At 41.4% G+C, this 16,448-nt stretch overlaps 1 protein-coding gene across 1 annotated transcript in view; it reads left to right on the top strand.

Moving 5' to 3' along the window:
* The window catches only part of RDH10 (retinol dehydrogenase 10), a 140,430-nt gene that overhangs the window by 32,015 nt on the left and 91,967 nt on the right, over nucleotides 1–16,448 (top strand). Inside the window, exon 3 of the mRNA XM_044067228.1 lies at nucleotides 13,857–13,955. Coding sequence (XP_043923163.1) covers nucleotides 13,857–13,955 — 99 coding nt within the window. The remainder of the gene's footprint in view (nucleotides 1–13,856; nucleotides 13,956–16,448) is intronic.

Here is a 16,448-nt window from a genome sequence, read left to right as displayed (position 1 = left end):
AGCTGCTGCATGTGCTTGGCAAGGTACATGCCAAAGGGGGCATTGTATTCAATAATGGGTCTGATAAGGGAGGAGTACAGGGATAATATTACCTTGTTCTTGGACGAAATACCCTTATGAGGTGGGCCATGTGGAAAGCCTTCTGTATAACGTTGGCATTGTATTCGATAATGGGTCTGATGAGGGAGTACAGGGATAGTATGACCTTGTTCTTGGATGAAATACCCTTATGAGGTGGGCCATGTGGAAAGCCTTCTGTATAACGGAGGCAAAGTGGTGGTCCAAAGTCAGTTTGCTATCAACCTGGGTACCAAACTCCCTCGCGACTAGCTGCATGCTTAGCAGGTTGTTAATGTGATAATTTGGGGGTGCCATTTTTCCTCAAAGGGGATAATGCTACATTTCTTGGCATTCAATTTGAGGCCATGTTTCTGGCACCAGTCATTGGTTCCAAATCTTTATGGACAGCTCCACTGTTCATGTGGTGTGCCAAGGGGGACTCTGCTCTTCCCCATGCATGTTGGCAAATACAGGCATGGAAAAATGCCCCAAAATTTTGGCATTACCCTCAGGCCTGCATACCATCCTAGGAAAATGTATTTGAATACAGGCTGAGCTTATTCCAGATGGACCCATGCAAATGGTTACTGCACTTGGGAAATCTTTCTGGACCTTTCCAACAAGTGAAATTTTTTAAAAATTGCTTCCTCACAAAACTGGAAACAGAACATCCTACTGTGGGAGAGCTGTTACAGCAGGTTTAAAAAGTGGATCCTCTCTCCATGAACCAGACTTCTCTCTATGCTTTCCTTAAGCCCTGAAATCCTAGTGCATCTTATACTTCAGTCTCTGAAGTTCATGCAGTGAACAAGCAGGCACATCAGGGCACGAAGAACAGATGCCAACAATGGTGCCACCTATGGTACTAACTGGTAAGATGTCTTGCTTTTAACTTTAGTTCAGAATTTTAAACTACAGCTAGGGAGTTCATTTTCTCCATAAAGACTTAAAGCTTTGTGCCCTCTTGAGTGCATATATTACAGATCACTTCTAGACTTTTGAATCTAGCTATTTTTATTTGAGCAAAGTGAGGAGAGTCTGTTCACATTAAGTCTCCCCATTCACAGTACTGTCAGTTTCTTCTGTGTGAGTAGGACAGGACATGTGTGCCTTATTGGAATCCTAACATTTACAGTGCGTGGTGTTTTTTTTTTTTTTTTTTTTTTTTTTTTTTCTCATGACTAATGGCAGCTTTGACTAGCCATTAAGGAGATGGAAGACTTGACCATTCCTCTCTGTGCAAGAAATATGGACAAACCCTGACAAAATAATGGGACAATTGGGACCGATTTTAAATATTGCTCTTAGAAACTTGGAAAGTTGGTAGAGTAACAGGGTTTGTATTGACATACATTTTCTGAAGGATTTGAATTTTGAAACTCAGATGTGTGTATCATTTAGTGACTTAAATTTTTATCCCAGCAATTTGCCAGAAAACCACAAACTTTGAGGAACAGATTACCAAAAATATGAGGCTGAAATCTGGACAGTCGAGGTATGCTTGTGAATGAGGAGGGCTGAGGTGTGTGTTTTTTTTGCTTTTTTTTTTTTTTTTTTTTTTTTTTTTTGCATAATTATAATAAAGATGCTGTTGAATTGAATGGCAGCTGTGCCCCCCCCCCCAAAAAAAAAAGTTTCAAAAAAGGTTGTGTGTGTATAATAATGTAATGGTAGAGAAGCCCCATTTGAACTTGGCGGCATATCCAAACTACATAAAACCTTTCTTCAGAGACCAAAACTTCAGAGGAGTTTGAGCATAAATGGAAGCATTTTGGGGAAAATAAATGCATATTTTGTTGGACTTGGAGCCATGAAGTTAAATAGCATTAGTTGAAAAATGTCAGTCTATAGTGCCACTTCTCTACCAGCCTGATATCTGATAGGTAAAACCATATTGCTTGTCGAGCCATCAGTGACTTGGTTTCTTTTTAGATGTGTTTTAAAAATAATTTAAAATAAAAGTTTTCCAATAGGTGCAGTGTAGCAATAGCTCTCCTCCCACTCCAGTCTCTTCAGCACAATAAGACCTTTACATTTGCAGAAGTTTGTCAATACTTTACAGGCCATGGGTTTCTTGATTTAGTCCAGAAGGGAAATTGGTGTGGTTTCTCACTAAAAATGAGTATTTCTCAGCTTTTGCTGTGAAAAAAGCTTATGGGAGATGGAAGGTTTGTGACCAAATTACTAAGATTTGCTTTGTAGCTTGATTTTCATGGATGGTTACTAGGCTTATCCCAAGGGATTTTATCCTTGGCAAAGCTTACCCCAAATTTTGTCAAAATATTGCTGACTCACTTCAATACCCAAAGGAATTTTGCAGTTGTGATGTAGACTTGTATCAAGCATCCACAGGCTGCCCTTCAATATATACATCCCATCTAAGAGAATATTTCAAAAGCCAAATTGTGCACATCTTGTCCACTTGGGTTGAATTTTTTTTCCTCCTAGATCGTATCCTCCTTTCTATTACTAAATCACTTCTAATTTGTTTAAAGTCTAACATAAGTTTCCTGCTGTCTTTTGAATTAATTGATTAGAAGGTTGTTGTGAATTAAGAGTTTCTGCAGTAGGATTCTTTTAGTTTTGGTATGCTGTATAGATACTGGGGGCATTCATGATGGTGTTTAAAGTTAGTTTGTAGTGGGCCAGCAGTCTGGAACTTTAAGAGTCATAATCTGAAAAGTTAGCTGTAACATTTTGGAGATGCTGACTGCAGGCAGTTACTGGATAAAAGGGGACATGTGTATGACAAATACAGTCCAGGTTCATGTAAATTTTCTTTTTACAAGATGTAAAGGACCTTTAAATGTTTCATTTCTTTTTTGGAGAAGGTAATGTGTATGGTATGGATTGAAGGATGCAGTACTCTGTACTGCTTCAGGCGACTCTTTCTGAAGGTTTATGAGCACTACTTTACTTTAAATTCTTCATTTTAATACCAGTGTGTTAATAAGTAAATTATTTCATGCACCAGCTTTTTAAGATTTGTATTTTCTCTGGCAAGTCCAGATATTAAGGTTGGTAGGGACTTGAGAATTTCATTGACTGCAATCAATGTAGTTTAAGTCTGGGTGAATCAGTCTTTTGGGATTACAGTGAACACTGCAAAGAGCTGTTGGTGTTCTTGCAGTCCTAGTCATTCTCTGTGTGGTGTTTTCCCTACTTCATCCGTACCGCTGTTCTGAATAGGAGGTACTGATGAGCAAAGCATCATGGGTAAAGAGGATAAAGTGACCTGGAAAAGTGTTTGCTAGGGCATGAAGATGGGCTTGCCAATCTTGAGCTTTCATTATGGTAAAGACTTTTTTGTGTGTGTGTTTTAAAATGTAATATACATAGGCAGGGGGAATACCATTTTGTATAGTGTACTGTGTTCCAGCTACCCAGAGTGCAGATGTCTAACTTTGATTCTTGGTGTTCTGTTTTCAAATCAAGCTGATGCTTCCAGTCAAGCATCTGTCTGGAATTGTTATAAAGAGATAGTATAGCAGTTTTACCTCCTGAGGCTGTGTCAGTGAAGCTTTTAGCATTGAGATAAAAGTTAAATCAAGTGAACTCGGTGGAATTTTCAATAATTTGTAAAGGCAAGCTGACAGAGTACACAAAATGGTTTTGTTTGTATATGGGGGGGGGTGCTGCAACTTGTAAAGTTCTGGCTTCATTGTTAATCTACAGTTTTTTGCTCTCTAGAAGCAGTCTTGGTGCAAAGTCATGTGTAGAAAAAGATCAGCTCACTTGGGCGTGCGGGGTGGGGCTGTCATTACCATCTGAATATTCCCGGTTGGAGAGACTTCAAGATGATGCCTTGTGGGGAATGTGGTGCAGACATGTTCCTGCATGCTTTATTTAGAAGTTAACGTACCTGCAGTATGGTACTGGCTGCTGCAAGCCTTGCCCTGTAACCCTCCATTCCTTACTCTTTGGGAAGAGACTGCCTAAAAGCAGGTGGTTCTGCATCATGGGGATCACACTAGATCAGCTAAGGGTGTACGATTTACACCAGAGTGGTCCCCAGATGAGTATGGAAATTTTTAGATGTCAAGGTTTCCTTTAGTCCCCTTTTCTGAACTAACTTACCAGCTCTTGAAACAGTGTGGCATATGACCGTTAAGTTAGTTGTCTGTTGGTACAAAACTGTTAGGTTTGTATTAAGTCAGAGGGATGATGCAATATGCTTTTGTATACCAGGATGCTGTTAAGCTGCCTCTTGCTATGGTTCATTGAGACTTGGTTTTTACCATAGCTTTGATCCCTAATATTGGTGTTTACCATAGCTTTGATCCCTAATATTGGTTATGTTATTCCTTTAAGGAATTAAAAAAAAAAAAAACTAAATCTGTTTCATATTTGAGATTCTCCTCCTTTGCTCTAATTTACCAAGTTGGAAAAGCTTCTTGTAACAATTCTTTGTATGTCTATATGTATATAACTGCTTGAAAAAAAATATAAGCTACCTTCCACTTCTGTGGTATGCTGATGAAGTGAAATGGCACCAGAAACATTTGTGCATATTTGGTGGATTCTGACTTGCGCAGTTTTGATTTAAATTATTAAAACCTGTATCTATATGTTGCTCCTGTGCCTTCTGGCCATCAAGCCTGTTCGCCAAAGGTGCCACAGCCCATTTTTCCTCTCGTGAAGTAATTTCACCAGAAATCCAAGTAAGAGCAGTCTAGGAAGACCTCATTTCAGTGCAGTGCTTAGTCCTCGCCAGCATCCTAGTGGTGAGTATTTATCCTACAGTGCTTAGTCCTCGCCAGCATCCTAGTGGTGAGTATTTATCCTGCAGGATAAGGTCATTAAAAGGCGTAATCCACATTGGTGTAAAAAAAAAACACCACATTTTGTAAGCGCATGTTGAGGGCTGCTACCAGGAGGTGGCTCCAATGGACTGAAGCAGTGCACGGCAGCTCAATGATGGGTACACCTATCCCCTTCTGCTACCTCCCAAGCCACTACTGCAGTTAGGGTTTTTATCATTTGATGCTGCTAGCACTGGAATTGGAATCCTTGCTGAGCATTCTTGGACAGGTGCTGATTTCTTTTTTCCTAAGGATGATGTACACTCTGACATAATACCTTTTGTAAAAGGAGGTTTTGAAAATGTCTTTGTACATACATTGATAAGTACCCATCCTTTTACAGCACTGGAAATGTGTGTGTCCTGTGTGTGTGTCCTGTGTGTGTGTCCTGTGTGTGTGTCCTGTGTGTGTGTGTGTGTCCATTGCATAGAAAGAGGATATAGAGTACAATTTGGATGATTCCAAATCAACTGGCAACACATGCTTGAAGCAGGGAGAAGCAGAAATGAGCTGCCAGGCTTGCCCATCTCCAGGGGACTGCAGGTAGTTTTGCTTGCTGCTACTCACTCTTGGTGGGAGCAAGAGTGCAGCAGCATTGCAGACTACAACAAGTGCCTTGGCTCTACAGGTAGGGCTTGTGCACTGTAGCTGGGTTTTAGCACAGGAGGGAGGCCAGTGTTACTCTAGTGTCAGGACTCTAGACCAGGGACTTTAAGGTTCTGCCTAGATGATGGCATTTCTTGTCCAGTCCACTATCTCCTCCCAAGTGTTATACTGATACTGTAGATGGAACAAGTAAAAAAGGAGAATGGAACACAGAGGGAGCTGATGGTCAGCAGGTACAGAAATAAAATAGATTTTTGATGGCCTCTGGTTTTCAAGCTATACCTCCTGTTTTACAAATACAGATGTTCTTAGTGTTTTACTGTTGCAGTCATCACATTTGGTTTATCTGCCTGCAGGTAGCCCTCAGCCGGCCTGAATACCAGAGTCTTGGGATTTCTGCGTCTGATGCTGTCGCTTCTTCATGTTTTCCGGGGTATAACATGCAGCCGATGCCATTACATCAGTCTTTCTTGCCATGTAGTGCCCAAAGCAGAAGCCGTTCAAGTGACGGTTGGCCGACTCCTGAAAATTTTTGTTTTGAGTTTGACATAACTCTTCCAGAAGATAAGTACCCCATTGGGGATCTTTTTTTTTTTTTTTTTCTTCCTCTAACCAATGTCAGAAAAAATTCTTGCCTGTGGAAAGCAAGTACCTCGCAGAGATTTTCATTCTTACTGTGTCACCTGTTTAGGCCCAGACCACTACGTCCCTCACTGTCTGTTTTGTGCCTTGTTCAACTCTCGAACTGTTGGTCGTCTGGCAAGTTTTGCAGCTAAATTCTTTCGCACTCTTATCTCTGTACTCTGAAATGTCTTTGTAAGCCAGCCGACTACCAATCTTCTGATAAAGACAAGACTGCATAGGTCCAAGGCTGCCAACTACGCTAACGTTAAGCTAGTTGCCAGTACTCTGTGAGGTGCCTTCACAGTCCCTGATGCCCGCTTCTACAGATTTGCAGGCCTCAGACCCATTCTGAGTCTGGTATGCTGCAAGATGCTTCTTAGAATTCTGTGGATGTCTCTGCCTTGGATGGGTCTGGAGCTGCTGTGTAGGTAAGGACTTTTGAGGGTGTATTCAGACCTTCCGATTTTCATATTAAACAGACTACTTTCTTTCAAACCCAAATACCGAATTTCTCAGGCCTAAAGTTCGCAGTATGCCTATGAAACTGACAAAGTGCATTCTCGGGCCCACATGCCACAAAAACAAATTATTGGAAGGCCGACTTCCCCTAATTAAAGTAATTGGGTCCTCAGCCATTCTCCTCAAAAAGACCCAGAACTGATTTTTCCTTTGGATCAGGAATCTGATAACTCTGATCCTTCTGATTTCCAGGACATGCCCTTATTTACTTGTGAGATTCAGATGCAGAGAATTCCTTTCCCTCTGCTTCCCCTCCAGAATTTTTTTTTTCCTTTGAAGCCCTGCACACCCTTACAGAGCATTTCCGCTGGGAGAGCCAGGACTACTCCTTCCAGCCCAAAAAGACTCTGGGAATCTTTAAGCTTTCCTCAGCACAGGCCTCTAGCTATCCCTCCTGTTCTGAAAATTGTAGACATCTTCCTGGAATCCAGCCTTACCCCTGATACCTTGCCTCCAGCTCCCAGGAAACCTGACCGGTACTATAGAGTGCCTGACTTCCACAAATTCCTTTTTAGGAATCCTACTGCTGATCCAGAGACCATTTCCCAGGGACCTAAAGGCATTAAGCTAAAACTGCCAAAAATCCTACCCCTTCGGACAGGGATTCCAGGGCTTTAGACAGATGGAGTAAAAAGGTATACACCTGCTACACTTGCCATTAGGGCTTTAAATTGCCAGTTCCATATGTTGGTATCAACAGTATATTATGGAGCTAATTAAACAAAAAAAAAATGATTTCCTGATTGTGCAGAACACAAAGATTTACAAGAGTTGATGCATTCTGCTAACCAAGTTGGTAAACTTTGCAATGTGGGGTTGATGCTTTAGAAGCATCTTGCAGGGCTGCTGTCAGAGTCTGTTCTTAGAAGACATGCTTGGCTTGAGGAACAGAACTTGCCAGATCATGTCAAAGCAAAATTACTGGATGCACCATTAAATCACGCCACCTAGATAAACTTGCCTTTTCCAGTCCCTTCCAGGCCTTCTCAGTCCAAGCCCAGGGGCAGCAAACCACCAAGACTTCAGTCTCTGCTTATGCACAGATCTAAGCAATGGAGTGCTCCCACGTCCAAGAGTAGTAAGTCACCATCCTATGGTAAAATTGTACAATGACTTATCCTTAAACTCCTCCAAGCCTTGCCCAAGTACTTGACCCTTTTAGGAGGAAAACTAGCCTTGCATGCCAAAAACTGGCAATACATTACCCAGGACAAATAGGTCTTTGTTTCCCAGTCCATTTCACTCACTCCCATCCATAAATGGATGGCCAGACCCCCCACCCAAACCAGTGGGCAGAGGCCCAAAAGCGAGTACTTTTTTTCTTCTCCATATCAAGGCTATTCAACCTGTCCCAGCAGAACAAAGGGGACAAGGTTTTTATTCCAGACTTTCTGCTCCCCAGAAAAGAAAACTTTTGGCGTCCTATCCTGGATCTGTCTATTCTAAACACCTTTTTGGTGGTTCCAAAATTCAAAATGCTAACACTCCAGCAGCTGCTTCCTATGCTAGCCAAGGACTCTTGGCTAGCAACCCTAGATTTAAAAAGCTCATCTGCGCATCCCCATAAGGGAATCTTGCAGGAAATGCCTATGCTTCAGAGCAGGCTGTATGCACCATCCGTTCTCCGCACTTCTTTGGCTTGTCTACTGTGCCCAGGGTATTCACAAAGTGCCTAGCTCCAGCCATTGCATATTACAGGCAGAGAAGACTTCAAATTTACCCATACTTGCACTATTGCCTGATTCAGGTGGACAGTCGGGAATTGCTACTTCAGCACCTGACATTTGTGAAGAGACTCCTAACTTCACTTGGGTATAACATCAACAAAAAGAAATCGCAGGTGGTACCCAGACAACCGATTGTATTCCTGTGAGCAAGTTTGAACACAACTTCCCAGATGGCATTCCTCACTCCAGAGAAACAAATTTATTTGACAAACTATTTCAATCCAATGGCCACCAAAGCCCAGTTATCTGCAACAAATTCTGCAAGCCCTAGGGTTCATGGCCTCTTGCATTCTAGTAATTCCATATGAAAAACTGCATATGAGGAAACTTCAGTGGTACCTAAAGTCTCTGGTGTTGACATTCTCAGGATCTGGAAACTATGATTCCTATCATTCCTTGCCTAAGGACAGAGTTTCTCTGGTGGGCAGAGGCCTGCAACCACAACATGGGACTCCCTTTCACTCTACCCCCTGCCACCCAAACCCTAACAGACTCCTCAGACTATGCATGGGGGGGCCCACATGGCTGGGCACTGCATTCGGAGCAAATGGAGCCCAAAGCAAATGCACCTGTATATCGATCAAAAAGAAATGTTAGCTGTACAGAATGATCTGACAGCCTTCAAAGGCCTTATTCTTCCAGGGCAGCTTGGTAAAGGGAGAACACCACAGTTTGTGTTACATAAACAAGCAGGGGGGAAGCCATTCCGATCACCTCTGCAGATTAGCCATGGTTCTGTGGAACACTGTCGTGAGCAACCAAGTGCACTTACAAGCTCTGTTCCTGCCAGGCAAACTAAATTCACTGGCAGACAACCTAAACAGAAATCTCATGGACCCACACAAATGGAAACTGGAACCCAAAATATTCAAGCTTTTTGAGGAACAGGTGGGGGACACCAGAGGTCTACCTTTTTACTTCCCCTCAGAACCATCAATTAAGCAAACTTGCACCAGAACTCCCCACAGCTAAGCTTGGAAAGTGGATGGCCCTGTCCTTCACCTGGGAAAGCCTCAGTCTGTCTTTCCCCCTCTGCCCCCTCTCAAAGGTTCTACTAAAAATCAAATGGGTCAAGCCAAGAACAATCCTGATTGCACCAGACCTGGCCACACCAACACTGGTACCCTCTATTGCGCATTATGACAGTGCTACAACCTTGGCACCTGCCTCAGATTCCTTCCCTGCTGTCCCAGCAAGCTGGCCAGATTCTGCACCCTCTGCTACAGACCCTGAACCTTGCAGCCTGGCTAATCCCCTGAATTCAACACCAGCAACCCTCAGTAAGCAGGTGCTGGATGTCATTCTTGAGGCAAGGAGGCCTAGTACTAGAAAATCCTATTCGGAAAGTGGAAAAGATACTGTTCCTGGAGCCAGTATCGGGGAATGGCCACAACTGTGCCCTGCTTACCTCATATACTAGATTATACTCCACAAAAGGCCTATCCTTCTCTTCAATTAAGATTCATGCCTCTGCCATCTCAGCTCATTGTAGTACTGAGCCACCCCTCTTCTTATCCTCCTGGTAAAACAGTTCCTGAGAGGAGCTAAAAATTTAAGACCCGCCCCCAGGAGAGCTCCCACTCCAGCCTGGGACTTGTGTATTAGAAAATCTCACACTTATGCCCTTTGAACCTGTAGCTACAGCAGAGTTAAAATTCCTCTCCTGGAAAACCGTCTTACTTCTAGCCATCACTTCAAGAAGTGTCTGAATTGCAGGCCCTTATGGCATTGGAACCCTTCATTATTTTCATGCAGACAGGTTAGTCTCTTTTTGTGCCCAAGGTGGTGTCTAGTGTGGCTTAGCCATCACTTCAAGAAGTGTCTGAATTGCAGGCCCTTATGGCATTGGAACCCTTCATTATTTTCATGCAGACAGGTTAGTCTCTTTTTGTGCCCAAGGTGGTGTCTAGTGTGGCTTTAAACCAGTCTATTTGCCAACCTTTTTTCCTAATCAGAGTAAAGGGGAATGTATCCTGTATTCCCTGGATATGCACAGGCAGCTTAGTCTGGACAGGACTAAGCCTCTCAATCTGACCAGCTGCTAGTCCCCTTTGCTATAAGAGCAGAGGGAAAGGCCATTTCAAAGCAAACCATTTCTAAGTGGATAGCACACTGCATACATTCTGCTACAAGCACCATGGGAAACCTACCCCACAGGAGATCAGAACTCATTCCACTAGGGCTACATCTACCTCTACAGAATTTCTCAGTCAGGGGAGTTCGTACCAGGGACATCCTGGAGCTCTGTGCACCCTTTCACCAAGCACTACCACTTGCCTATATTTTCTAAATCCAGAGCTGGATTTGCCACAGCAGTCTTACAGGGCCTGATTGCCAGCCCTAATGCTTCATAACTACCTCCACCCTTCCTTGGCTTTGGGAATCAACCCAAATGTGGTGACTGCAACAGTGAAATGCAAAGAACATAGTACAATTGTCTACACTTAATAAATGTAGATGTTGGTGTATTCGCTGTTGCAGTCCTGGTTACTCTCCCAGCCCCCTGACTTTTTACTTCTGCCTATCATTTTTTTTTTTTTTTTTTTTTTTTTTGCTTGACATCTTGGATCATTGTTTGCTGGGGGTGTTGCATACCATGTAATTGCTTCCTATTTTGGGGGCACCTGGACATCTGGAGCAAGAAAAACTTATGTAATGGCATCTGCTGCATGTTTTATACCCCTGATGACCTGACCTCATGGAAGAAGCAACAGCATCTGATGCAGAAATCTCCAAGACTCTGGTATTCAGGCCGGGTGAGGGCTACCTGCAGGCAGATAACCCAAATGTGATGACTGCAACAGTGAATACACTCAACATCTACACTTATGGTAAGTGTACACGACTGTACTTTCAGAGTAATTCACTTTAGAAATTGGTATTCGAATTGCTCAGGACTGCATTGAAATGGTGGTGCAGTGGTTAGCTTGGTCTCCTCACAGCAAGAGGTTCTCTGGTTCGATTCTAAGCTGGAGCACCTTCTGTGTTGTCTGCATGTCCTCCCCACGGTCTAGTGACATTTAAAGACATGCAAGTAGGTGCCTGCATGAATGGGTGTGCCGCCTTTGAAGGTTGGATGTCTGGCTGTCACCTCTGCACTGTAAAAATCTATTGCCAATCATTAGGAGACCAGAGTTCCGCTGTGGCGACTCCTAACCGGGGAAAAGCCAAGAGATTAGTTTAGGACTGCATTGAAATGTTTCTGCCCTGTACTTTGGAGATGCATTAATAAACTTTTGCTTATTTTGTTGACATCCAGTTGAAAAAATCCTGGGCTTGGTATACTGTGTGTGTGTGTGTGTGTGTGTGTGTGTGTGTGTGTGTGTGTGTGTGTGTGTGTGTGTGTGTGTGTGTCTGACAGAAACCACCTCCAACTTTATGCAAGTTTCCAAAGGCAGGATTGTGTGCACACACAAAATGTGCAGTGATACAATCCATACTGCATCTTTATTATACTTAACAAAAACGCAGCAGTATTTGGAGAAATGTAACAGTGCAGACCTATAGTTAAAATTGTATGAACCTACATTTTCCATATTTTATGCATGAACATTTTCTGTACAGTATTAATACACTGTGGACATGTGTACCAAGATGAGAAGAGAACCCTGGTCCATTGCACCTATTGTTTCCACAGTAGAATGGTCCATATTAGACTCTGCTAAAATATGGGGAATACTGCAGTTGCTAACAAAGGTGTAAAATGTGTGCAGTGTAACTTAATGTGCCAATAGGACCTACTTTTAAGAATGCTTTCTTGATGTGATTTTGGAACTTTCTTGCCTCAATTTTATTGTATTTATGTAGTAGGATAAAAGGATAAGTGTTACTGCTACACTCTGCTAATGTTACTGGCCACATGGATGTGGAGTATTTGAAAGTTGTAGTATAAAAATCCGTGTGTACCATCATAGTTGAGAACTTGTATTTTTGGGGCACATTACGGAAGCTTAACTGCTTCTTATTCAGAATGCTAGTGTATGTGTTGATTTTTATGTTATGTAAATATAGATAGTAGAACACAGCTGGAAAATCCCTTGTATGTTTTTTTAGGAGATGGGGTACTGTTGCTTTATCAGTCACAACTACTTACTCCAGTTGAAGTCAAATTCTTGAGATGACCATGTAATTGATTTTTCTGAGGGGGATTTTTGTATTTCTGGGCCTTTATCTTTGAAGAGAAGTGCTTGGAACATGTAGTTACTGTTTTAACCTGCTAAAATTGTAAGGACGCTGCCTTCCTCTTTTTTTTTATATATTCATTTACTGGAAATTATACGTTTGGGGAGTGTGATTATTTGCATTTGTGCATAATGCCATTGCAGATACTGCTTTAGATGCAGAAAAAAGTGAAAATGCACTACTGCAGTGAGTATGGAGGGGGGGGGGGTCAGGATACCAACTGACTACATACAGTCCAGTAGGTATGTTGCTACTGGCTGGAATATGCCAGTTTCCTTCCCCCCATGGCCACCATGTGATTTTTGACCTTCATGCTACATATTATAGCTCTGTGCTTAAGATTCAGGAGGAGAAATTTGTTGAAGTGAAGATTGTGTAATTCTGGAAACTGTGCAGCAGCTGAAGCAGTAGCGGTTTCTGACATCTTGGGTCAGTGGGCACTAATAACTGTTGAATATTGTTTTTGGCTAACACTTGGCTGTTTGCATCTGACATTTGATCCTTGGCCAGGCTTCCTATGCTCTTGAGTAATACTTGACTTAACTGATGCTTAAAAAGGCTTGTTTGTCATTTCTTTGCCTGGCACATTATTATGTACCTAAATGTGGCTGTTTAGGAATCTAAACAGAGTAAAGAAGTTGGTCCCTTAATTGGTGGTCTGACTGCAACAAGAGTGGCTTTTGGGAGACTGGTACAAAAACTGGATCTTTATTTCTAGCAAATTTGCTCTAATATTTTTAGTACTCTTTATTGTAAACCCAAAAAAGCTTTCATGCGAATAGTTTCAGCTTTAAAAATCAATGTTGCATCTTCACCAATGTTACTTTGCCTTTCTTCCCAATCTAGAAAATCAGAAGCAGTAAATTGGAGCATTTATATGTGATCCATCTCGTGGGAAGTGAAGTTTTGAAAGTGGGCTTGGTCTGTCCTAAAACTACATGTAACAAACATTTTTTCAGACTGCAAACTAAAATCAAACTTGGGCTGTGTTTTAATAGCCTTCACTTGACACCCTGATTTTAAGTAACATAGAACTTTATTCCTGCAGAATTTAACTTTGTTTTCTGGAATAATGAAATTGCCACTTCTGAAGTGGGAGTAATCACATAGCAGTATAATTGTAAGCACAACAGTTTAAGTTGCATCAGCAGTTTGTTTGTTCATTCCTATGGTAAGTATCACAACTATAAAACTGAGCCTTACTTTTTGGTTTGCCACTGTACAGTCTTTCCTCTTCTAAACAAGGTGCTGAACTACATAACTTCACTTACAAAAAAGTAAACCTTTTGCATTATTTGCCTTTTACTTATTTTTTTTTCTTTTTCTTTTACTATAGACCACAAAGGCTTTTCTTCCTAAAATGCTGGAGATGAATCATGGTCACATTGTAACTGTTTCAAGTTCCTTGGGATTGTTCAGCACTGCTGGAGTAGAGGTTAGTTTGAATAATGTATAATTTTCTCCTCTAATGTTAAGTTTGGCTAGTTCTTTTAGTGTGTTTTTTTTTTTTTTTTTTTTTTTTTTTTTTTTTTTTTTTTTTTTTTAGTACTGTTTTTCCTAGTTTAAAATGTAGTAACTAACCCGATTCTTCAGTTATTTCAACCCTGTAGCAATCTTATCTTTTTATCATTGTCTGTGTCTGAGCACTCCACAAGGCCCTAATGGTCACTAGCCTAGAACACACACAGATTTTTAAGGCTTGTCAGTTTTTCTTTTCATTCCAGGAGTCAGAAGTGAGGTGTAGAAGCATAGACAATCAGACCTTCCTTCTGAAATTAGTTGAATTGTTATGGCCTCAGCCTGTTAATGGGCCTTACCAGTGCTGACTCTGGTCTGTTTCCATTTAATTTGTAACATGACTTACAATCTGCTTTCAGTTCCAAGATAGCTGGCTGAATTCCATTTTTTCTAGACTGGCACCATGTTCTTGCCATGTGGGTATCCACAGAAGAGGTTCATGACTCAAGAAAAGTGTCTGGAAAGTATTCTATACACTCTAATCAGTTTTCATTTATGTATGGTAGTGCTGCAGTCCTGCAGTTGTACTTTTTGATAAGAATTGTGCAGTCCCCTCTTCAGTCTTGATTTTTTGCAAGATCAGTCTGTTACTTTTGTTGACTGGTTACAGTGATTGCAGAGGCACTAATGTTCTGTAGTTAAATGCTGTTCAACTCCTACCTGAAGTAGCTGCAGAGTAAGATACTAAACCACCACTCAAATTATGAATATTTTTTTTCCACTTGAGTAGTGACATGAGGCCTTTGGTGGGTGCAATGCTGTCTTGTAACTGGTTCAAGAACTACACAATTTCTTCAACAGCCCTGAATGTGCAGTGAATCGCATCTGATGCAGTTTTTCTACATTAACTATAGATAATGGCTCACTGATGTCGGACATTCTTGAAGGCATTTTGCACTGGTTCTCCTTTGCTTGTCTGTATCTCCTCACCATTTTGTCTATCTCATCAGTTTTCTCTGTCTCGCCCATTTCTCACTTGTTTTTTGTTTAGCAAAAGCTGTGTCATCCCACCAGTCCAGATATTCATTTCTGTTTCTCTCCACAGCCCCCATTAACCATTGCATCATGCTATGTGATGGTGCTATGTCTAAAGATGTGACCATCGGGGTTAATTTACTGGCCCAAAATTTGGAACAGGTGGTTGGGGTTAAGACTGAGCTGATAAAGCCACTTTTTATTATTGCTTGGCTGTTCTGCAACCAGGGTTCTTAAACTGTATGATGAAATGGTGAAATTGATTCAGGGAGTTCTAAGATTTTTTCCATGTACAAAAAAGCCATATAAATTAAAGCAGCCTTTTTCTTCTAGCCACCTTTTAGCACATTGTTTGCCATAAAAAAGAACAAGAAACTGTCGGACAAGGAGACTGGTGGTAGTGAATGAATGCCCAGTTGTATCTCTACAAACCTGTCCCACAAACTGGTCCTTGGCAGTCCCCTTTGGCAAAAGATTTTCAGTCTCCTGGATGAAGTGGTGCAGAAGTGTTAGACAGCATTGGATACAAACTCCTCCCTCATTGCAAGTAGAATTCTTCCCCCACCTAAATTTTCCTCTGGTTCTTCAGTCTTTGCACATTCGAGGAGTCTTAACATCTATGCCTGAAAGTCAAAGGGGCAAAGTTTTCTATTCTGGAATGTTACTGGTACCAAAGAAAGAAGCCCCTTGGAGACCAGTACTAGTGCTGTCATTTGCAGATGTGTAAAAGTAGCAAAATTCAAAATGTTGACCTTTACAGAACCAGTTAACCCCTCATGCCTCCCGCAAGTTACTTGGTACCACTAATTCCCATAGCTGTTAAGACACCCCTGGAACATGTGACTTTGGTCTATACACTCCAGTTAAGTGCTTATGACCTAGAGGAATTCATACATTTCTTGTATGAAACACAGGAGGGAAGAATAATGGCTGGGGACTTGAATTTACCAGAAACTGAGTGGAATAATTCTAAAACGGTAGTAAGGCAGTTATTCACCACGTATGTTCAGGAACAATTGCTTCAGATTGTTAAAATGAAAAAACACTACCAGGAGACTGAACATAATAGACATTGTGTTACCAAAGAAATTAATGTAACTTCAAGTCAAGTTTTACCACCATTAATGTGCAATGATCATGGGGTTATAAAGGTTAATTTGTTGCTAGATAATTCTGCAAAATTGAAATCAAAGCCAATGTACAGAAGCTTAATTACAGATTTATATGGAAGCAAAACAAGTCACTATGTAAAACTGGAGTGCAGCGTTCAGTGAAAAAACTGCAGATGGAATGTGGAAAGTTTTTTTTTTTTTTTTTTTTTTTTTTTTTTTTGAAAGAAATTGAGTGCAAAAAATCAAACAATGTAACAGGATCTAGGCATAAAACATCAGGTGGATACATTTCCATAAGAACAAGATGTCTTAAGGTGAGACAA

Source organism: Protopterus annectens, chromosome 3.part1 (genome assembly GCF_019279795.1).
Source record: "Protopterus annectens isolate FY-2018-M chromosome 3.part1, PAN1.0, whole genome shotgun sequence".
Classification (NCBI taxonomy): domain Eukaryota; kingdom Metazoa; phylum Chordata; order Ceratodontiformes; family Protopteridae; genus Protopterus; species Protopterus annectens.
This window is presented reverse-complemented; position numbering and strand designations above follow the sequence as displayed.